The 24,754-nt window shown below is 44.6% G+C and overlaps 1 protein-coding gene across 2 annotated transcripts in view; it reads left to right on the forward strand.

The window, feature by feature from the left end:
• Nucleotides 1-24,754, forward strand: part of DGKI (diacylglycerol kinase iota) — a 338,722-nt gene that overhangs the window by 287,079 nt on the left and 26,889 nt on the right. For both annotated transcript variants that reach the window (XM_075069054.1, XM_032783200.2), the window contains exon 28: nucleotides 12,649-12,674. In XM_075069054.1, coding sequence (XP_074925155.1) covers nucleotides 12,649-12,674 — 26 coding nt within the window. The remainder of the gene's footprint in view (nucleotides 1-12,648; nucleotides 12,675-24,754) is intronic.

Raw genomic sequence — 24,754 nt, forward strand, 5'->3', positions numbered from 1 at the left:
CGCTGGAGTTGCTAGGGTAAAAGTCTTCCGACGAACGTGCACGCGCGGCGCGTACACCTACTGGAATGGATATGAGCAACACATCTCGAAGAACAACAGTTACAAAGGTGAGTAACCATGTTTTCTCAAGCCCCTGTAGACACAGCTCTACATCACAACACTCCCCATTTTCCCTTCTTACAAATAAATGTTCCCTTCCCTAGCCCTCCAGTGCTGAATAAACCTCAAGCCCGCAGATTGAGAAGAGCATTTGGAAATAGCTGCTGTAAGTGCTTCGCTGATTGTGGAATGTTTGCATGATGCTGAAAGTGCCCTGGCCATACTGGAGATTAATCCTGTGAGAGGGCCTGATCCAAAACCCACTGGAGAGACTCCAATGAGCTTTGGCTCATACCGTTAATCCCTGGGCCCTGATGCTATGTTGCAGGCAGATGAACACCATGCTTGTCATGGCACAGGCTGTTTAATTTCCTGGAGGTGTCTATTATGATGACTAACAGTTTTTTTTTTAAATGATTATTATTCAGGTCTTTATAATGCACTGCTAAATCTCTGTCTAGCTTGTTGTGATAGTGATCGTACGGGGTACATTTAATTATATATACATGCAAAATGTCCACTTGTGCTTCTAAAAGGGATAATTGTGTAGTCAACTCACAGTTTTTCCTTGTATCTTGGTAATTGCAAGTGCACAGTATTCCTTTGCGGCTGCACTTTGACATTTTATCTCGATCTGTATCCTTCAGAAAAGCTGCAGTTACATCCCTATCCAGCTGGAAATCAAGGGCCAAATTCTCTGTTGAATTTCCCAGAATCCACCAGCTTTTTCAGCTTTTGGGCAGCCAGCTAGTGACAGAAATGTAGGACCAAGGCCTACTTTATTGGTACTACAGAGGGGAAGTAGGGAGGAGTGGAAATATCAAGATCTGTGGGTCACAGTTCTGCTAGTCCTGCAGTTTTTACTTGTCCACAAGAACTGGCCATCCTGCCTTCTAGCTAGTTGTTTTGCTGCTGGTCCCATCTCCAGCAACATAATAATACAGTAGATCTCAACAAAGACCAAACAAGGTCTAATGTTTCTCTTCCACACTTGTGGATGGAAGGGGAGCCCTGCCTTTGGCACAACTAATTTAGGGAAGTCGTTTTGAAGATGTAACCAGTTTTGGAGACTATGGCTCAGATCATTCTCCCATAAAAATATGCCCCCTATTGGCTCTGGGGCAACTGGGCATAACATAAAGCAGCCATTAGGCTTAAGCCCACCTTTGATTCCTTCCTTTCTCCAGTCCTGTAATGAGCATGGTTTGGTTGGACCAGAAGATCTGGCAGAGAATGACTAAGCATTTGACAATTTAGGATGTATTTTCCAAAGTGCTTGGTATAGGCCTAACTCAGCTCCCAGTAAAGTCATTGGTAAAACGTCATTGGTTTTAGTGGAAGCAAAGTTAGGCCAATGCTGAAAATCCCTGCCTTATACTATATAGACTGCAAGGAACAAAACAATGCTAAAAAAGACCAAACTCCCCACGCTCTTTACTAAAAACAAACAACCTCACCTACAAAAAACAACCCTTCTGCAGCCTATCAAGTGAAAACAATAATAATAATAATAATAAATATCTCATATATTGCTTTTTTCATCCATAGATCTGCAAGCACTTTTCAGGGCTGCACACATATCACTATTAGTTTTAAAAATGATAAATACAAGTCTAGTGCTTGCTAAAGTGGTCTCCTGCTGTATATGTGGATTCTCTCTTGCTTTCTGTATTTTTTTCCTTGTGGGTGCTTTAGAGATAATTGTATATGTCTTCCCAGGTGTAATCTAACTGAATTATAAGATAGCGTGTCCTATTCTGTACTGTTGCCCTGCACAAGGAAAGTGATAAAATTGTGTGACTAAGAAACAAACAAAAAGAATAAATGTCTCAGATTGTGTGAAACCACTTTGGCAGGTAAGGCATCAAGATAAAACAGCTGAGAATTCTGGTGAGGGTCCTATCTGTAACTATTTGCTTGGTTGTATCTTTCCAAAGGGAGAGCGGAATTGCACCGCTTGGTATCTGCCATCCTAAATCACTTAGACTTCTATGTTTGCAGAATTGTATACCTTACTGGGGGCATGTGGGAAGAAGGGAATATACTGTGAAATGGACAATTACTGCTTAATGCTGTGGGGCAGTTAAAACGTTTAATATTTTGGATGCTATCCTCTGAGTTACATACAATATTGCCATGTTGCATGGAAATTATTGGAATGGCAGGATATACCTGGCCTGTTTGGCTGCAGAGGACATGGCTAGGAGGTTTCAACAGCAGTCAGAGATTTTAACAGTAGCAGCAGGTTGATTAATTCTGATCTATACAGATACACTGGATATTGGCATGGTCGTAATCTTCATTAGGCAATCTGATTTTTTCCTCTATTTTCTCTAATTGAGTGTAACTCTTTCCTCTCTTTCCTTGCAAAGCTCTTCTTTTTAAAAAGTAAAAAAAAATAAAATACAAACCTCATTAGAGAAGTTTCCTTCTTCCCTCTCCATCTTTCATGTTTTCACCTACATATATGCCTATCTGACTCTGATGCCCTACAGCCCTTCATCCTCAGACCCCTGTTATGGAAGGAGATCGTGACTCCTCCCTCGATTTCTTTATTCCTCTGAATTCAAAGCTTTTAACTCCTCTATCCCCACTTGTTACTCTCACACACATACCCTTTTTGCTCCTGTTATGTTTTCTGTTCCCCCACCCCCTACCATGAGATGCTTTTTTGACTCCAGCTTTGATCACCTTGCCTGCAATGCTGACATTTGTTTAATCTTACTAATCCGTCATGTTTGTGCATCAGTGTAAAATTAAACTACGTCAGAAAGAAAACAGAAGCCTTACCATGCTAGCAGCTAGCTCTTGTGTTATCTTGGCAGCAAGAATGTGCATTTACTTTAAAGTCATCTTGTGGGAATGGCTCAGGTGATGGCCTTGTTAGCCAAATGGGCTCGTTCTCCCCGGAGCGAGTCAATTACTCCAAGGAGGCACAGAGATCAAGATTGAGTTTTATACAGACCTTTATTAGACGACCAGCTGGACGGGTGCCCTCCCCGACTAATGCCAGAGGAGTGACACCCCGAGGCATAGCAGTTAGTACATATATATACCATTATTTACGTCATATCAGACCACAATGATACAGCATATTTTCCAGGGGTTTGTAGATGTGGGGTACATAGGTATATTTGCCTGTACATAGGTCTGTTTGCTTGTTGATACACTTTAAACATTCCACGTTGCTCTCCTTGACCAAAGTACTAATCAATTGTTTGTTATTGGTTATGAAAGCAGGTCAGAGAATCATTTCACAAAAACAGCAAAGCATGAATCATTTTATCTATCAATCCCCCCTTTTTATGGAAAGCATTTTGAGAGCTTTAGTATCCCCAATCTTCAGCTTTTACCGGCCGGAATAGTACCATTATTCGTTGATTTACAATTTGATTAGTCATTCGTCGAATTGATGCTATTACACAGGGAGCAAGGCAAGCTAAAGCTAAGAGGGCCATAATAACACATATAACAAAGAGGAAGCCCTGCCGTAGCCACTCCTTTTGTGGCAACCAGGAAGTAAGCCAGTCTGTGTTCCACCCCTTCCACGTTTGGACTGGGACATGGGCTAGCTTTCTCATTTCCTTTGTTAGCTGTTTGACTGCTTTTCTATTGTCATCTATTTGTAAACAACAATTAGACTCATTTAATTTTGCACACAATCCTTCTTCCTCTGCTAGTAAATAATCAGGGGCTATATGGTGTTGATAAATTGTGGTTCTCATTTGCATCGCCTGATTGGCTAAAAGGTCGAGCGCTGTGGCGGTTTGGTTGGTTACTATTTCCAAAACAGCCTGCAGTCTAATTATTTGATTTAGGTTATAAATAGGTTCCCGGGCCCCCGTTACTAGCTCGTTAGGGCTCCACATGGCTGGTCCATAATGTCCATTCTTTCAGGAGGCCACTCCTGTGTTCCCCATTTTTGGGAGCTTCCTGCGGTCAAAGTAGAATCAAGATACCGCTTTTCCCTTATGAGATCATCATATACTTTGATTCCTGAGGTACTTCCCTGTAGGAGAGGCAGTAAGAAAAACAGGGGTCTAATATATCCTACATAACATATTCCTGACCAATTTGGTGGTAATTGTCGGTTAGCATATTGTCCACAAATCCAGTAATGGCCTTTTAGGGCCCAGGTTCCATTAGCAAAGGGTCCATCCCAGGGGTCAGGATCTCTTCCGGGTGACAGAGCCCATAAGCTGTCTGCTAGTGTGTATCGTGGTTGTTCAAAATATAAATGATCACTGGGCCCTAAAGGTCCTCCCATAAGCCCGGGTAGGATGACTGATTCACCAGCAGAATTGCAATGCTCACATTTCCATGCTCCTGCTCCCGCCATCCATATACAATTACAGCCCCCCTTTGGTTGATTGGTATTAGACCAAAATTGCTTAAAGTTGGTCGTTCGGGTCCCATTATAGTGTTGCCAGGCCCACTGATAGAACCGTATTACATGGTTCTTGCTAGTGGTATTATCGCATTGGCAACTTAAAAATAGAAAGTTCTTAAAGAACTTATCCTGTTTTATTGCTTTGCAACCGTCCCCTGGGTCCCCGTAATGAAGCTCATAGAGTCGGTAGGTACAGGCTACCCAGCTGTCATTAGTCAGCCTTACATGGGTGTAGTTCCAGCGCCCTTGATATTTAGAGCAATCGTATGGCGAACAATCGGGATCCCAACAATCAAATCCCGGGGACAAGGTCCATTCACACTTACTCTCTCCTACGTGTACTCCTTCCTGTCTTGTTCGATTAAGGGAAAGACCACCCATTCCAGAAGAATAGAGTCGCCATGGACTATTATCCTGAGCCCATACTTCTGTTCCATTACGGACCATGCTTAAGTTACTGACCCACCATTTGGGCTGTACTGGTTGGGCTACCCATGGCCATTCATTTAAGTCCCCTGGTCCGCCACATACCCAACAATTACTGAGATTGAAAGAGTTTGCTATTGCTTCCCCTAATTCTATGAATGTATTTTCCCAGCCATAACAGTGATGAAGATATATACCCAAAATGAGAAATAATACTTGCATTGTTATTTCTTAAACAAACCCTTCAGTCCTTCTAGTGGTTCGTAAGTCCAGTCCGCAGCTTCTCCTGTACCACCTCGGGCTTCCGGTGCCGAGGTGGGCAGAGGGTCGGTCCTGTCGTCTGCAGTTTTGCCTGTGCATCCCCGGGCCTCCGGAGCCGGGGTGGACAGAGGGCTGGTGTCCTCTTCTGGTGTCTCCTCGTCAGGAGTGACGAACCGTTTCACCTGTGTGTGGTGCGTCCACTTGTCACTCCCAAGGAGTTTAACTGCAGCGTGGCTGATGAGCGAAACTGTGTGTGGGCCGTCCCATCGTGGTGTAAGGGGGTCACGTTTCCACTTCCTGACAAGGACTCGGTCACCAATTTGGAACGGATGTACAGGCTGGTCGAGAGGCAGGGCTTGGAAAGATGCTGCGTATCGATGTAGCTGGGATAAAACAGTCTGTAGGAGAGAAACTTGTTTCCATAAGGTATCATTGCCTACTTCCCAGGTTACATCTTCCTGAAAGTCTGGAGCAGGGATTTGGGGGGAGGGGGAAACCCGAATACTAGTTCAAAGGGTGATAGTTTTAATCCTTTTCGTGGGGCCCGTCGCAGTCGGGTTAGAACTAGGGGCAAGGCATCTAGCCATTTCAATCCTGACTCCATACATAGTTTGGTAAGGGTTTCTTTTAATGTTCGATTCATTCTCTCCACTTGTCCTGAACTTTGAGGTCGCCACGCTGTATGAAAATTCCATTGTATGCCTAAGGCTTGAGACACTTACTGTGTTATCTTTGAAAGAAAGTGTCTCCCCTGATTAGAATTAATAACCTCCGGTACATAATATCAGGGAATTATTTCCTGAACTAAGGCCTTAGTGAGAGCCCGGGCCTGGCAATGTCTGGTGGGGAAACACTCTACCCATCCAGTTAGTTGATCAACAAAGACAAGTAAGTATTTATAGCCTCTGCATGGGGGCATTTCGGCAAAATCAACTTGCCATCTTTGAAACGGATATGTAGCCCAGGGCTGACCTCCCATCGGGGCTGGGGGCCCACGCCCTTTTTGATTTGTTTGTTGACAAATAGGACACGTGGTAACAATCCTTTGGGCTTCCATGTGCATCCCTAGTCCTTTTAGAGTTCGGGTGGCTAAGTTAACCATAGCTGCTGACCCCATATGCCCTTCTTTGTGTAGGAGCCGAAGAGTCTCTTTTAAGATCGGCTGAGGCACAAATATTTCCCCTCCAGGCAATTTCCACCATCCCGAGGGGAGCAAGCAGGCTCCTATACTTTGGGCGTATTGTGTCTCCTAGGCCGTATACTGCGGGGGAGGGGCCTTACATTCAGTATCCTTTGCTATAAAGAGTCAGGCAACTCCATCCTGTGCTGCTTCCCGTGCAGCCTGATCAGCTAGTTGATTATCTTTCGCTGTTCCATCTGAGGGGTTTTACCGTGTGCATGTACATGAATTACAGCGACGTGTAGTGGGAGCATTAGAGCGTCTAGTAGGGTTTTAATAAGGCCCCCATGTGCTATCTTGTGGCCTGAGGCTGTGATGAATCCCCTTTCCTTCCAGAGGGTCCCATGGGCATGCACCACCATGTAAGCGTAACGGCTGTCAGTGTACAGGTTAAGGCTTTTTCCTGCGCCCATTCGGAGGGCCTCGATAAGGGCCACTAACTCTGCTGCTTGGGCAGACCAATTTAGGTTTAATTTAAACTTGTAGATTCCATTATTTTTAATTACTACTGCTGCTCCGGTATATCGTTTACCATCTACCACGTAACTAGATCCATCCACATATCCCTCTATGTCAGGGTTAGGCCAGGGTATGTCCGAGAGGTTGGGTCGTGGCTTAATTTCCTGTTGCAAGACCTCAGTACAATCGTGTGTGGGTCCAGAATCACTGGGGTCCCGAGGGTCAGGCAACAAGGTCGCCGGATTAAGGGAGCTGACAGGTCTGAAAGTCAAGTTAGGGGCCAACAAGAGTCCTACTTCATATCGAGAATGCCGGCTGGGATTTAAATGCTTATCTCCGGCCCCTGTCCCTAATATCTGAGGTACTCCATGTGGGACCACAACCTCAGTATCTCCATTCAGGGTTAATTTTTCAGTTTCCTGTACTAGGAGAGCTGTGGCAGCAACAGCACGCAAACAAGCAGGCCATCCCCTGGCGACGGGATCCAACACCTTTGAATAATAGCCAATAGGCCGCCAGGTTGGTCCTGATCGTTGGCATAGGAGTCCAGTCACCACCCCTTTCCATTCATGGACATATAGGGTAAATGGCTTTCGTGGATCCGGGAGAGCCAAGGCAGGTGGCTGAATTAATGCCGCTTTAAGCTCTCGAAATGCTTTCTCCATCTCCCTGGTCCATGTCCAATGCAGCAAGCCTTCCTTGGTTAATGATTCATATAAGGGTTTGGCTTTTCCTCCATAATCAGGGATCCAGAGCCGACAAAATCCAGTCAGGCCCAAGAAAGCCCTAAGTTCGCGTGGAGTTTGTGGTTGGGGACTATCGAGTATATCTCGGATCCGTTCTTTACCTAAGCTACAGCTTCCCTGCGTTAGCTGATATCCAAGAAAGGTAACTTGCTGTTTAACCAATTGGATCTTGTCTTTAGAGACTTTATATCCCTGTTTGCCAAGGTAATTAAGGAGCTCCACAGTTTGCTCCTTACAGGCTGCCTCTGTTTCAGTACTTAAAAGCAAATCGTCGCAGTACTGAACTATGTTACAGGAGGGGTGTCTAGCCAGGAATGGGGCAAGGTCCCTTTTTAGCTGGCTGCCAAAAATTTCAGGGGCACAGGTCAGTCCCTGCGGCAGAACAGTCCACAGATACTGAGCCTTATAGTGCGTGTCCGGATCTTCCCATTCAAAAGCGAATAGCTTTTGGGACTCGGAGTCAAGGGGTATGGAGAAGAAGGTGTCTTTTAGATGTATGACAGAAAACCAACCATGGTCCTTGGGAACCTGGCCCAGGATAGTGTGGGGGTTCAGGACAACTGGATAGGGGGCTTCGACGAGTTTGTTTACTTGTTCAAGTCTTGGACGAGACGGTACTGTCCATCAGGTTTGGGTGTCCCCATTATTGGAGTATTGTACGGGGACGTACCTTCCCTAAGCCACCCACACCGTAGAAACTTTAGAATTAAGGGTTTTAGCCCAATTTGTGTTGCTAATTTTAGAGAGTATTGTCGAACGCGAACTGGGCTGCTTCCTTCTTTAAGCTTAATTCGTACTGGGGAAGCATTCCGAGCTCGTGCAACGCCCCCTGTCTCTGCCCAAACCTCGGGGTCAACCCTTAGCATTAAGTCCTCTTTTGTATCCTGGCAGTCGGAATAAAAGGTTCCAGCATTCATCAGAGCCATTATATAATTAGAGGTTTGTTGTTTAGGCAGTCGTACTTCAATATTCCCCTTGTGGAACGAGATTTCCGCCTGCAGTTTGGTAAGGATATCTCGTCCCAATAATGCAATGGGGCACGACGGGTGACAAACAAACTGGTGGGAGATCTGATGGTCTCCCACTTTTACTAACAGGGGCAGGGTTTTTGCTAATACCACGTTTTGTCCTTCAAACCCCTGGACAATAGCATGATCTGGGGCTCTGCCTGGCGGTGCTGTCTTAAGGGGGAGTAAACTCAGGGCAGCCCTGGTATCAATCAAGGCTTCAACTCGGCGGTCCCCTACCTTAATTTGTACCGTGGGATCCAGTCTAGCAGCTTGCGCTGCTAAGAGGGGCCGCTGGGTCCCTCGGCCTCCTCATTGGGGAGACTCGTTGTCCGATCCCCCTGTATTATAAAGAATTGGGGCTGGTATAGTCTCAGTCCTACTTCCCTGTCTTATAATGTTTCTGTTGGGACACTCATTCTTCCAATGTCCTTCCTGTCTGCACAGGGCGCACTGGTTTCATCCTAAACGGGGACCCCGTGCTTTCCCCCTGTCTTCTGTATATACACCCTCGCTCAGTTTCCTCTGCTTTTCATTCTCTTTGTTTCCCGTTCTTAAAGCCATTGCAAGGGCCCGCGCTCCCTTTTTCCGGTCCTCCTCATCTCGTCTATCATACACCTTTAAAGCAATTTCCAACAGTTCCTCTATATTCTTTCCTGATGCACCCTCCACCTTTTGCAATTTCCTTCTAATGTCATCATAGGATTGGCCAATGAAGAGAGGGATTAATACTCGTTTCCCATTTTGATCTCCCGGGTCTAAGTCAGTATACCTTCTACAGGTTTCACACAGGCGCTCATAGAAGGCTGCTGGATTTTCCTTCCTTTCTTGCCTTATATTGTATAATTTAGCCCAATTCGGGGTTTTTCGAATGCACCGCTTCATACCTTGCACTATTGCAGTGGCATATCTCTGATGCCCCGGAGTCCCTCATCTTTATGTGCCCACTCCGGGTCCTGCTCAGGCAATACCATGGGTACTGGAGTCTGTTGATACGTCTGTGCTACCCACTCACGGGCCTTTGACAAAACCATGCGCCTTTCATCGGCTGTTAATAAAACATTCAAAGCAACTTGCATATCCCCCCATATTGGGTTATGCGCTGTTATCAACATTTCAAAAATTGCTGTCAGGGGGGCCAGATCCTCGGAAAATGGGGGATTCTGCTGTTTCCAGTTATATAAATCACTCGTTGTGAATGGAACATAGATTACGGTACGTTCCCCATCCTGCCCTATCGTTTCGCGTAGGGGCATCGTGGTCTCCTGGTACCTCATCGTGGGTACCAACAATGCGCGATGCGCCCCTTGTGTGTTGATACACACCCCTGTCCGTTGGAAGGCCAGGTTGGGCATGAATCAATGTCTCATGCGGGCTTGCCTCTTTTATCGTTACAGGCGGAGGGCTGACTTCACCGCACATTACCTTATCTAGTTCCCTCAGGCTGGGGTACAGCGGAGGGGCCAAAGGAGGGGGGAGCACATAGTCCGGGGTTTGTGGGATTACAGGAGGCGGGCATGGCTTTTTAACGGGGGTACTGGGTTTTTTCATGGGGACACGGGCCATCAGCATTTGGATCGTTTTTTGTCTACACTTTTGTAACCACGGAGGGGAGTTTGCCACCAGATCCTGCCAAATGTCAATATACGGTTACTGGTCCCAATGTCCATCTCGGGTCACAACGCCATGCACTGCTTGTACGATATCTAACTTCAAGGTACCCCCATCTGGCCAGCCTGCTCCAAACGTCGGCCATTCAATTGTGCAGAATTTTATAAGGTCATCCTTACATAATACTACACCATGGTCTGCCTGGCGTCTAAACGCCTTCCAGTTATCTAACATACAACCTAAGGGTGTCCCTGCATAAAAACTTTGAGTGGACCCCATATTATCGTGTACCCCTAAACACACAAAGTTAACTTATACAAGAAGAAGGAATCTTCAGGCAGTCGGCTGACCCCCCTTGCAATCAAGATATCCTGGTCATCAGGTTTCCCCTTGCAGGAGTCTTGGGGCGGCTGGAGTCAGTCTAAGCCTTCACTATTCCCACACAAATCAAACAAAACCGTATTATAAGTTCAATCTTTGATATATACTAAAAAGGGGGAATAGAAGCAGGCCTGTTAGCAGCATAAAACTGAACAAGTGAATAGCCCATAAACTAGTTGTATCCCAAGTAGTATGCATACCATCCATAAATCCGGATCCAGACAACACATATAACATGCACAGACTGACACTAATCCATACAACATATATAACATTCACAGACTTAAACTTTCTTTCTATCCATATACCTTCCTGTATACAGGCTACCTACCAATTCCATTATCCAACCCACACTTTGGGGGCGTTACTTCTCAAACCCTAGAGGTAAATGCACTTACCGCCTGGAGTGGCCGCGTCCGGCTCTGGGGACTCGGTAACAGGTAAACGCAACTCAATGCCTCTGTGTCCTGTGGGACCTTCTCTAAAGAGGACACTGCCGCCCCGGTATGCCGAGGTGGTCCGAGAGCACGAGCTGCACAATCAGTTCGAGGTGGCCACTTCTCTCGGTACCAGCTCACTAGCCCCCGGTAGCGTTAGCGCCCTCTACAGGGAGGGTCCCGGCGGAGTCACCAGTTTGTTAGCCAAATGGGCTCGTTCTCCCCGGAGCGAGTCAATTACTCCAAGGAGGCACAGAGATCAAGATTGAGTTTTATACAGACCTTTATTAGACGACCAGCTGGACGGGTGCCCTCCCCGACTAATGCCAGAGGAGTGACACCCCGAGGCATAGCAGTTAGTACATATATATACCATTATTTACGTCATATCAGACCACAATGATACAGCATATTTTCCAGGGGTTTGTAGAAGTGGGGTACATAGGTATATTTGCCTGTACATAGGTCTGTTTGCTTGTTGATACACTTTAAACATTCCACATTGCTCTCCTTGACCAAAGTACTAATCAATTGTTTGTTATTGGTTATGAAAGCAGGTCAGAGAATCATTTCACAAAAACAGCAAAGCATGAATCATTTTATCTATCAGCCTGACCCACAGTACGCTGCCAAACTGAGTTTAAATAGCCAAAGCACGTCCAAAAATTTTTGCACATGGCTAATCCCAGCCCTACTGCCCCATGCTAATATGTTGGGAGAGAAATGAAGTACAGTACTTTGTATTCATCTGTGTGTGCTATTTTTTATTTTTGCTCACAGGTGATGGAGGGTAAGATCTTCAGCTGGTGTACACTGGGATAATTCTGCCAATGTAAGGCAAGCTATCCTAATGTATGCCCCCTGAGGACCTGACTAGCTAACCACACTTCATACCTCATCACTCTTGGAATGTTTTCAAACCTTTCAATCAGTGATTATATATCCCCTCAATCCTCAGAACCCTGCCATTGAGTTGTATTATACAATAGTTAAATGTATCCAAAGTTTCAGCAGATATATCTTAAGGGCTCTTTATTAACTAAACATATATGCATTGCTTCTGTTAAAATGCTTCCATCTTCTGTGACTTACTGCTAGTGCTTTTACACTATCCCCGCTAGGAGAATCTGGGGGTGTACATTCTGTGAGTTCTTCTGCAGCCATTACTCTTCCATTAATCCCTCTAGTAACTCGACTTGGGGAGCTCTCCAAACAGCCAGCACTCCTTCACAATTCCCTGCAGTGACTCCTGGTGCGATTGGGAAACTACTTCCTCACCATGACCATTATTCCTCAGATATTTCCAACCCTGAAACCTGCTTGGAGATCCTGAGACTTCCCACACAGTTAGACCCTACAGAAACTCTTGCTAAGGGCTGAAGTAGCTATGAGCTGCCTCACAACCAGCCCAGCGCTGTGGTACTACTCCATAAAAGTGTTCTGGCTGGGAGGCCTTGCTCCTGAAATAGCTTTGAGATCTCCCTTCTTGTCACCCCTCTTACAGACGTTCTTACTGAGAGAAGCTGGGATTGGAATATCTCAGCTCCCTCATATCCAATATGCCTGCACCATTTTCTAGGGTGACACTGAACCCTGTCTGCAGCCTTTTCATCATACAAAAGATTGACTGATCTTTATTGTTTTCTTCCAGGCCACCCGTCTCTTCAGAAGATCAAGGTAAGATCCTGTTTTATTGATATTGATGAAGGATTAAAAATGGAACAGACGACAAGTTAGGAAGCTGTGTTTGATGATCCCTGTGATGGAGAAAAGCAACTTTGCAAAGATAGCACTTTGATGTTCATATTTAGTTCATCTGTGACTTCAAATTCATATCGGTTAAAGTTCAATGTAGTAAAAGCCAAGTCTGTGTTTAGGTCTTTACCCCAAATTCTGCAAAATGAATTTTGCTCAGCTAAACTTGAGGCACTAAAAGCATTTGCAGCATGATTCATGTACCTCATCACCACTGGGGCTTGGCTTAGGGGAGGAAGTGTACACGCTCAAAAGAGTTTGCATGGGTTAGGTGATGCTAAATTATTATGACTGTTAGAGGAGAGGCAGTGTACATGAGAAGGTGAAGAGAGTGACTACGTTTGGTTTTTGCTTTCAAGCTAGTGTGGACTACTACTAAAACTAGTTTGGTGGTCTTGTATGTTTGTTCAGTCAGAACACATATGGATTTCCACATGTAAGAATCCAAGGTTAGTTGCAGGTGAAGATACATTCATTAATAGAGTTGCATTGGAACCCAGGACTGGAATAAGGGGATGTTGCAGGTCAGAAATGAAGTGCATTGGTAGAGCTGCATGGAAAATCAGGAATGGAACAGAAAGAAGTGTTACAAGCTAGAAATTAAGCAACAAAGAGTCCTGTGGGTACATGCGTCTGGCGAAGTGAGTATTCACCCACGAAAGCTCATGCTACAATACATCTGTTAGTCTATAAGGTGCCACAGGACTCTTTGTTGCTTTTTACAGATCCAGACTAACGCAGCTACCCCTCTGAAGCTAGGAATTAAGTTCATTGGTAATTTATGGGGTTACAGGAATAATGTCAGTTAGCACCAACTACTGGATTCTAGCCAGTGCTGCCTGAACAAGAACTGTAATGTTTAATAGTTAAATTAATTGTTTGGAGACTGATTCTCAGATGCGTAAGGGTTTCTTTACACAGTTCTGACAGTGTAAAGGGCCCTTGAAGTGGGAGTAAATTACCAGTGCCAGATTCATGAAAGGGGCCTTAATCTAAATAAGAATCAGGCCGTCTGTGTGTTTGTAGTTCTATTTTAAGCCAGTACTAAACAATATGGAGATTGAACTTCCGTATCCCTATTTAGAAAGTGTAAAAGAGCCACTGAATGTCAGCCTTTATCCATATTTTTGACATTCTAACGGAGTTTGGTTTATTGTGTCGCATTGCATTACATTATGATTTCAGATGCAAAATCATGCATGCTACTGCACTTACAAAACCACTATGTAATGCCATGCATTTAGTGTCATGCTCAAACGGAACTTAAATCTCTCCTGTTCTATCCTGAAATTATTTGGGAAATAAAATAGTCACCGGGGTGACATCATTTGCTGAATTACCTCGGAAGAGTTGTACACAACCTTGGGCAGAAATGAAGTGAGTTTGGTAGTTTTCTCTGCCTGCCAGTGCATAAGATAACCACGCCATTTCCCACAGTGCTGGACAAGTATTAGTCACTGCTCAACAAAGGCCCAGGACTGGAGTAGTCAGGAGTGTTGCAGGTCCAGGCTGAGTGTGCTGAGAGAGTTGTAGGAAGGTTAGATTTGAGAGGCATTGACTCAGTGTTGTGGGGGCCCACAACTGTAATTAAAAAGGGATTTTGCAGAGCACCATTGAAGTGCATTGGCAAAACTGTATGAGGAAACCTTGTATAGCACCCAGCTGCACTGTACTTGTTTCTAGGCAGAACCCTTAAATCCAGCAAATACCAATAAGTTGACACACGGCCACAAATAAGTGTTAAAAATCTCCTTCATCTTCTTGAAATGACATTTCCCAATAAAGGAAGTGCCCTCTCTTCCCTTCCCCATCACTCAAGCTGGGAGTATTGGAGCCTTGCAAAATTTGAACACCATCCCCCTACTCCCCAGTGCTTAGGAGAAACATCACATTTTAATATGGTGTTCTGGGATCTTGTCTTGAACTACTTGTCAGTGGATAAACTCATCAATGATTAACAGCACTTGCTTATAGGTTTTTCTTGCATTTACTCTATTAATGGAGCAACAGACATTGTATGGTCTGTTTCTTTATGATCTTCTAAACTTTAACCTCTAATACTTTCCCCTTTCCTAACTCATTCCTTTCTCCTGTCACTGTTTTTATTGTTTCCTTCTTCCCACAAATACCTCTCACCTGTGCCTATGTGATCAGAGTACAAGTCTTCATTTTGATCAGTATCCTTAAACACTCCAAAAATTTAAAAAGCCTGCTTTGAAATGGAGCATTAAAGCCCCCCACACTCTTAACTAGTTAGCCTCTGCCTATCATACCATGGTCTTTACAAGGTTCTATGTGGTGGAAGTGGAATATCTATTTGAATTTGTCAACATGAAGCAATGGAGTAAGTTTAGCTTATACGCATCTTGCTTGAAGCACAACGGAATTTTTATGCTCTGCTGCCTCTTTGGAGGAGAGGCTGGATGCCCTGGACACACTCTTAACTCACTGTACAGTCCTAAATGTATCAAATATTGGGTAGCTCCCAAGTGGAATAACAGAGATGATGTAATTTCATAAAAGCCATAAATTCAGAGCCGAGGTTGCCATTCAAAACCCACTGTGGCTAAGTATTGCAGCACCATATTTGGTAAGATTACTCACTACTCTAAGAACCCTTTTCTAAACAATGACTTGGGAGGGTCAAGGACAGAGTTTAATCCCTTCACTCTGTATTCTCTGGCCTTTATGATTTTATTTCAGACATTGAGAGGTATATTTTCTCTAAAGTGGGATTCCAGGATTTAGCTGTGTGACTCTCTTTCTTAATAGTCAGCACTCAGCTATATGCCCATTCATCATGTTGAAAATATACCTCTCAAAAGTGCTTTAATGCTGTTTCTTTTAATAACCCAATAATGTTTTGAGTTACACAGAGGGGCTTGATCAGTTTCACAAATGTGTTAGCGGGAATGGTGACTTTAAGTATGGGCCCAATTTTAAAAGTAGGGGGCGATACTTCAATTTCTCCTCTTTGCATAATCCTGCCTCTCCCTAGCACATTGGTCACGTTAGTAGTACCTCAGAACTGGCTTTCTGATGGCATTGCTTCTTGGCTGTTACTGAGATGAGGTGCTGTCTCTGGTGTAATCCATCTCCTGTTTTTACTTCACATTTTGCCTTTGATCTCTTCTTTCCCTCTTTAATTTCCATTCTTATGTTCTTTCCCACTACTTTCCATGGTACCTCGTGTCTTTGCCATCCTTCTACCTCCTCACTGCCATTTCTGTCCTTTATTTGTCTTTTCCCTTGGTGATCTATTCCATTGTAGTCTGTATAGATTCTTGTACCATCCTCTTCACTTTGGTATCTGTGTCATCCTCCTCCGTCCTCAATCCCCACATTAAATGATTCTAGCATGAGTTGCAAGCAGAAGTTCTAGTGTATCTAGTACTGGATGCAAGTAGTACTTCTGTTAATCCCTACTAGGACAATGCATCATGCTGTCTTCAAAGGGAGTGGGAATAAAGCACCATTAGTCTGGAACTGTGCATCCAATGAACACACAATGCTCCTTGTTGTGGATGCATGTTAAAGGCACCTTTATCAGCTACAACATAAGGCCATTTAGTTCTTGACCCAGAAAGGGACACAGTGGCTTGCAATAAAAGTGCCTGCGTAAGATCTTGCAAGGGACTGCACAACCGCTGTAGGAGTCTCACATGCATATTTGAACCATACACTTTGTTTTCCTATTTAAAAAAAAAAAAAAAGCCAGGTGACTGTTCTTACTCTCAGACTATAGTCATTCTCATGTTTGTGCTCTCTCTTTGCCCCAGATGACACTGACTCACTTTATAGTCTGGTGGTCACAGCACTCACCTGGGAGGTGGGAGACCCAGGATCCATTCCCCCTGCTCTGGCGACTCTATCGAGAGTGCAGTAGCTTCGACAGGAGGGACTGAGAGAGCCCTGATCAGAATATCCCAGAGTTCAGTGGTTAGAGCATACACCTGAGAGGTGACCAATCCCTTCTTCCTCTTAGGTGAATGGGGGACTTACCGGGGTCTCCCACATCCCAGATGGGTTCTCTAGGCATTGAGCTAAGAGTTATGAGGGAAGTCCCGTTGCTGCTGCTTTGTGTGAACTCACCTGAGGGGCCCCATCTGGTATGCAGCCTCTGAGCAAATTTATTGTATTGGGCCCATCCCACAACGTAGGTGTGAATCGCTCTGGGGCTTAGGTGGGAGGTAGGTGTCTGGGTGCCTAGAGTGAGGTGCTGTGCGCATGCCCAGAGCCAGAAACATAGGCCCCTAGGGAACTTTTACTGCAAAAATGTAGACACCGAGTTTAGGTGCCTACAGGGTTCTGCAGGAGTTTTGTATATCACGGTAGTTCCAAAACTGGAACTTAGGTGCCTATCTTCTTTGGTGCACTCAGGCCCAACATTGTTTAGTCACTATCCACTTGAGTCAAATTTTGACATGGAGATGACAAGTTTTTTATCCCAGTAATTGTCCCTTCGTTTACTTACGCCTATTGTTACTCAATCCTTGAAAATTGTGCTTTGCTTTTTTTTCTTTTAGTAGGCATGACAACACATTCTTTGCTGCACCAGCAGCATTTCCAGTGAGCTATTATTTTGAAGTTCACTCTCTTTTCTTGGGAGTAGGTTCTGAGACCACAAGGGAATAGGACATAAATGGGAAATTAATTAAGATGAGAACAATAGATTGAAAAGAGTTTGGAGCCAGTTTTCTTAATGCAGTCTAATAATTATTTTTGAAGGGAGAAGATAGAGGATGATTTTCTGTTTAGAAAGGCGTATGGAGACACTAAAAAAAACCTTTAAAACCCTGGCAGGAGTTGGTTTTTAGTATCTCCCAATCTGGACATGCTCTCTGCAGTGTTTTCAGGCTGGTTGATGCTGAGTCATTTAATGCTGCTTGTAACAGGGTAGCATCCCCCTTAAGGGCTGGGGCTAGTCAACCCTGATTATGGAATGAGGCATACCTAGAAGAGATCGTTGTGCTTGCCCTATAAAGAGAGTCAGGACTGAGACTCCAGCCAGGAAGGGCCTGCCAAAGCAGGAAAGGGCCTAGGCAGAAATGCCGAGGAGTAGGAGGAGAAACCTTTGGTTTGTGTGGACTTTTGGATGGACTTGAAAACTTTATTTTGAACATTTGTTAATTTAATAAAGCAGAACATAAGAAGGGATGGGAGTGGACAAAAGTGTTTTTTGAGTTTACTGAACAGTCCAAGTGGGGAAACTGAGGTAGGCTACCTGTAGTGAGACCTTAGGCCATAAGGGGGTGCATGGGAGGTGACTGGCCCTTCTGCATGTTAGGAGTGTAGTGGATTTTTAACAATAGGTCTTTGAATTAGTGTCTAGTTGAATAACCTGGATGCTTTTAGAAAGAGTTGGAAGATATACCTATTTCCCCAGGCCTTCCCGACTGCCCCTATGCCTGAAAGTCAGCAGATGCTGACTCCCAGGGATGGTGTCAGTGCTGCTGAGAAGTGATGCAGAATGCAGTGTGGGCACCAGCACCCTCAAATGAAAGAAGTTTCCTAAACTATAGAGAAAGTAGATCCTCTCAATGGTACCGCACTGAGGCTTTAGGAGGTAATGAAGAACCTCCTGGAAAAGCAGTGGTTTACTGCGGAGGAGGGGAAGGTATTGAAGAACACCCCGACACTCCCCACCCTCATCCCAGACACGTCTTCACTGCATCTGGGAGCAAGCCTCCAGGCCTGAGTCTACAGACTTGTGCTTCCTGGGCCTGTGCTAGCATGTTAAAAATAGCTGCGCTCCAACTCAAGGCAGAACATCAAAGCAATGTCTGCACAACTATTTTTAGCAGTCTAGAGTGAGCCCCACAAGCCCATGGTGGACTGAGGCTGGGAGGCTCCCAGATGCAGTGTAGACATGTCCACTGAGGCCTGGGCAGGGGCTGGACTGAAGAGGTTCCAAATAGTGCTTGCACGGTGGGAAGGGGGTGAAAAGCCCATGGTCGACTTATATCCAGGCAGGCAGTTATGCAGAGGATTCTGCATATAGCTACTGTTGGAGGGAGGAAGGGAAGATGTGATTGAATTTTCTCTTAAGGGTTAGCAGGTTGAATTGATTTCTGCAGGAGCAGGAATGGGGATGGGGCATCATTAAATTGATTTACTGATTGAGTCTGTTTGAGTCGATATGTTGTTTGGCTGGGGTATTTTTTGCTTTTGGGGATTGCATCTGTGACTTTGAATTGACATATCAAAACAATCCCTCTTCAGAGCAACAAATCAGTTCAGGCTAGGGTCTCCATTCAGGCAAATCTTTACCCCTTTCCTCAGGCCTTGGGAAAGAGACTTCTGCCACTTCACCCACCTCACCTTATCTCAGGGGAACCTGCAAGGAGATTCTTCACCCTCGCCCCAGCACAGGCCTCCAGGGAAGAGGGCTCATTGCCAACAAGTTCTTCAGTGCCCTCCTCAGGCCTTGGTCAGAGTGGAGGGGGTCTGCTGCGAGATTCTCCAATGGCTTCCACAGGCTGCTGTGGGGTTATGGATTTCTGGGAGATCTTGTTGCCTCAGGCAGGGGTAGCTTCTTCCTTTCCCTGGGGTCAGCACCCACAGTCCGCTCTTGGCTATACTTCAATGCATCCTAGAACATAAAGCAAGAGGTTACAAGCCTGTCTCTGTTCCTGATATCCTCGTATCCTTGTGGGTCCATCCAAACCTGAGCTTCACTCATTGAGCACTCCAAGTTTGGTGTTAGTGTGCAAAGGGATGTTCTGTTCAGGAAGTCTGCTCCACTTTTAACTCTCCCAGTTACATTGAGCAGAGAGTTGCGTAAAGAAATAAAGTCAAATCCCAAACCTCTTAGTGCTGGTAAAACTGGGCTGGGGACAGGGAGAGGAGAGGAAAAATTGTGCTTTGAATGCCAAATACTCTCAAAAGAGCGATCAATGGTTTCACACAGCTCCTACTGAGAGGCTGTAGACTTCAGGGTGAAGTCGCAGCCATTCACATAGCAACAAATTAAGATGTCTTGGAATGCTTTCTTTGAACAAATCAAAGAGAGCATGGCAGGGGAGGCTCCTGACTGCAGGTATTTATTTGGATTAATTAACCACTTAGGGAAGAAAGCGGTCATATATATTGTTCTGAAAGTGTGTCCCTGGCCAGCCCCAATCATCTGTTGCTTGAATAATCAGAGTTCAGAAGTTGAGCTTATTCCTTAATTCTCCAGCTCAACAGAGGCTGGGATTGTACCTGTAGAAGGAGGAAGGGCCTCCCATCACTCTGTCGGGACCCCTTGCAGCTGGCTCACGAGTAGTATTGATCTTTCTTAAGTATTTCCAAGGTGCCTCTCATCACAGAATCCTATATAGATTCAGATAGAGGGATGGATGGCCAAGAGGGAGACATGGGTAGCCTTTCTGAGAAGGCAGGACAGGCATGGTGAGTATAAGGCCTCATAGTGAGGATTAAAAGAGAAAAATGGAAATAATTTCCCAAATACGGCTTATTTCTTCATCCCGGAAGTAAGCATATGACCAAGGCACACATGGTTAGAGTGAGAGAATATCCAGATCTAAACAGAACTCAGTGATGGAACTTAATACGTAGATTTTTCTTCTCGTCGTTCTTTCTGACAGTGAGCAGTGCCTCTGCTTAGGATCCGATCACAATGCCAATGTAAAAAAAAAAAACAAAAAAACCAAAAGGCCTGGAAAAAATGTAATGCTTGAGCTGGTTTGCAAATGGTTTAGGATCATATTGTGAATCCCTTCTCTATTGATGAACAGTTACTCACTGAGTATTGTCAGGCAGACCCAATGCACAGCAGGGCCAGACGTTGAGTTGCAAAGGCCTCTGGGGAAAAGAGAAGAGAGGCCTCTAACTTGAGTAGGACTGCTTATGTGAGCAACAGGGCGAATGGTCTGGCCCTTAACTTTCTTTGCTTTCCGTCTTTTTTTTTTTTTTTTAAATAAAAAATGCCATTGTTTAATTATTCTGCTTAAAGTTCTCCTCTTGCCAAAGTAATGCCATTCTGATAAAGTGCCTGGATTTAGCCAGCTAAAATCCTCCTGGTCTGCATTCTGACTTGGTCAGCGACATTTTCCTCCATTTCATCATGCCTGAAAGTAACATTAATTGATCCTGTCTTGGCTTAAAAAACAAATAGCTTTCTAGGATACAGTGAAGATGCCAGCCAGATGGTACTGTCTCCATCTGCAACTGTTCTTTGTTTCTTGGACCATTTACACAGAAGGTCCTTCTCCTTCATGGTCATCCCTTCCTTTGAAAAGCTGTTTGGAATTTCCCCATGCAAGAAGGGAAAGTATCACCTCACCATCAGCCAGTCAAGTACTTCCATTCCTCAGCCATCCCTACGCTCACCAGTGTGCTCTACGGGAGCATTCCAGGACAGATTTTCATTTACACAAGAGCCCTTTACACTGCTTTGGCAGTGTAAATGGGTCTTAAAATGAGTGTAAATATAATTCATAACCATTTTAAGACCCTTTTATACTGCCAGAGAGTTGAAAAAGCACCTTGTATAAATGAGAATCTGGCCCTTCAGTTGTACAGCAGATGTGTGTGGCAGGATAGTGGTTGTTTTTTATTATCTTCCTGTTCTAAGCAAAGGGCTTCATATGGTCTCTTGTTTGAAGCAAAAATGTTAAAAGGAAAAAGATTTCTGATACGTATTTGTAACTACATTGAGCAATTGCTGCTTTTCACGTATTAAAAGTCTTTTCTTATTTCCAAATTAGTTGGCAGATGCACTGAAGCCTGTGTTAGCTCTTGCCTTTAAATTGCTTATGAAAATGATGGTTTCTTAGCTAAGAGGCAGCCACAAACATTGATGAGAAATTTATACCATTGTGTGCGATCTAAGTTGCAGGTCTTATTCAAACAGGCCTTAGACACAGGACTGACATCTTCCAAAATCAGTCTCCCAAACTGCAGAAGTAGAATGTGCATATGTACTCACTTGCATGTTTAAATGGGTTAGTCAGACATGCTATTTTACAGGATTTGCATATAAATATGGCTGCTTTGTACATGGATGTTTTTTGTTTGGACAATTATAAAGGAAAATTTAGCCCTGAGAGTGCTGAGAGGAGCAAATTAGCATGTCCTTCACTCAGCAAATGCTATCTACCATTATAGCAACAGCCCACAAGAGGAAATTCTCTAGCTGGCTGTTGTTGCATGTCTTTGGTATTCTTACCTCTTTTTGGTCTGAGGAGTTAGCCAATATTTGGAGCCTTGCTGTGTTTCTGTTAGCAGGCAAAACTGATTATATAAGTTAGGTGGTTTTTGTTCAGTCCTGTTTAGTTGCAAAGAATGTACACTGGACACTGAGGCAAAAACCGAACAGAAGGCAGTTTCCTTGCTCAGAAATCCGAGTCTGTGTTTCTAACAAGTTCTGTGTCCAATAGAATCTCTGTCCCTTGGGTTCCTCTCAGGGCCACTCACCATTGCTTCCTTTTCCTTCTGCTGGCTTTCTGCCTCTCAGGGTATGTCTACACAGCTACGTAAGCCTAGGGTTAGTGGGACTTGAGTCAGCTGACCTGTGTCAGGGAACTCTGAGCTTCATTGTCTACATTGCATTTTAACCCTAGTGTGGCAGGATGGACTACATCCAGAGGTCCCTTGCTGAAGGCCTCATGTCCCTGCATCATCTTGCCCCAGAATAAAGCAGTGAGAAGTCCTCCAGACAGCCTAGAGTGGCTGCAGAGGAGCAGCCAATAAGAGGGGCTGCAGGAGTGACCAATAAGGGGCCAGAAGGGAGAAGGGCCAGATAAAAAGCAAGCAGGGGAACAGAGCCTTCAGTTGTTCTGTGGAACTTAATGAGAGAGGACTGGGTGCAGGGCTGGTTAGATGAACAGTGGGACCATGGAGTGCTCACCAGACAGAACCGAGCCCAGGGAAGGCTGCTGAAGGCCAGATGCCTAGCTGGTGGAAAGAGCAGCAGGGCCATGAAAAGGTCAGTGTGGGCAGGCTGATTCTGGGGGACTGAGCACAGAACCGGGCTAGACCAAGGTTGGCCCTCCTGGTCTGGTTGCAGACTGATCCCAGGAAGGGCTGCAGAAAGGACACCAGCCAAGGGGATGGAGATAGGCCCCAGTGGGGTTGTTGAAGAAGGCAGTGCCTCTGGGAAGAAACCTTACTGCTACGGCTCCATACTATTACTGGGAAAAAACTAGAGTGTATACCCTGGAAGGGGGAACAGTGTACACATCTCAGCCAGAGGGCTGAGTTGCTGAAGACCTGCTGAGAAAACCATTGGCCAGGAGTGTGAGTGTGTTGTGTGCTTGTGAGAGACAGGTGACACCCCAAAGTAAGAACTAAAAAAGAAAAACAAGCTCACATCTAACCAATCAAAGCAGTGCCGCTGGTGAGAGGTGGGTGCTGTCCTGCTGAAAAGAACTGTGATTGCAGGCATATCGGCCAGAGAAGGGCGGTGCTCATGGCGGGGATGTGCTCACCCTGTTACAGCTAGGTTAAGGATTTTCTGACCCATGCTTCAACTTAGGGCTCTGGCATCCACAGTGCAGTACACAGACCTGAGCCAAAGTAACCCTATCCCGGAAGGCCTAGTGATCCTCCCCATGTTAACACTTTAGCCCTATGAATATGCTGCACTGTGGGAAAACTCTACTGCCCACCCTGTTTCTTAACTGTGACAGTACTATTGATGGGACTCAGGTGCCCATAAGGAGCACATGAGTACATAAACTGCAAAATTAACTCCTTTGATGGTTGTCCCAATAGAACAGTGGTCCCCAAACTGGGTGGGTGGGGAGAGAGTTCCGGCGCCCAGCCACAGCTCCCCCCGGCTGCAGCTCCAGCCTCCCAGGGATCCCTGGAAAGTTGTGAAGAAGTTTAGTGATTGACTGCTACTCACAGCACCATTGGCAGTCTCTGCAAAGAGGTCAAAGGTTTGAAGAGACATGGAATATGAACTGTCCTTTGTGCCCAATCAAGAAAGTTGAGGCCTATTGAGAAGGCAGTCTAAGGAATCTAGCACTGCTGCAGACTGTGTGGTTGCCAATTATACGGATAAAGGACTTCAGTCTCCAGTTCTGTCTATCTGCTAGCTTTCATTTGCAGTAAATTCACTTACACCCCCCACCCCCAAATAAGTAGTAAAACATTTCTGTTACTCATAGCAAATGTCCATCTTGGGAAAAATCAAGAAAATAATGACTGGATTTAAATGTTTATTGGATCAAGTAATTATTTTAAACTCTTTAAGACCTGCAGGTATTTTTTGGTATGATAAAACAATTGCATAATTCATGTTTTGTACTACACCAGTGACAAACATACTTTGCTCAGAACAAATAAAATTGTTCTCACTTTTGTTTTTTTACTTTTTGTCATTACATGTTAATAGCTTTTTCATTTGATTTCATTTGTTAATAGCTTTTTTCGCTATCACCAATAGCATATCTTTGCTTGCTTGGAGCACCTGTTTTAAAAATGAGTGAATTTATTATTGTATCATCATCATCATCATCATCAAATCCTAGCACACAGAAGTTCCAGCTGGTTTTGGGACCTCATTGTGCTAAGCTTTGTACAAAACATGTATGGTCCCTCCCCAAAAAGCAGACTACTTCTACCTGTTCCAGTATTCTAGCAAAGCACTGAATTCTTATAGTTCAATCCATTCACTAGAGCAGCAGTTTTGTTTTTTTGGTATGTATGTGTGTATTTTATTTTATCTATGCAGAAAAATTTCATTCTAACAAAGCACTTAAGCAAGTGCTTAACTTGAAGTATGAATGTCATCCTATTGACTTCAATGGGGCTTCAATGCATCAAGTTAACACCCTGCCTAAGTGCTTTGCTGGATCAAGGTCTGAAAAAGATCATATAAATTATTCTTTGTGACTGATAGCAATCCACATTCAATAGTCAATCACATCACAATAAAGGAGAAGCCACTAGCCAATCACTAGTTATTGATATTTGCTGGGAGATAGATTTGTTGCGCGACTTCTAGGAAACTTTGATTTACATCAAACTCTACCCCTTATCTTTTCAGAGTT

Source organism: Chelonoidis abingdonii, chromosome 1 (assembly GCF_003597395.2).
Source record: "Chelonoidis abingdonii isolate Lonesome George chromosome 1, CheloAbing_2.0, whole genome shotgun sequence".
Classification (NCBI taxonomy): Eukaryota; Metazoa; Chordata; order Testudines; family Testudinidae; genus Chelonoidis; species Chelonoidis abingdonii.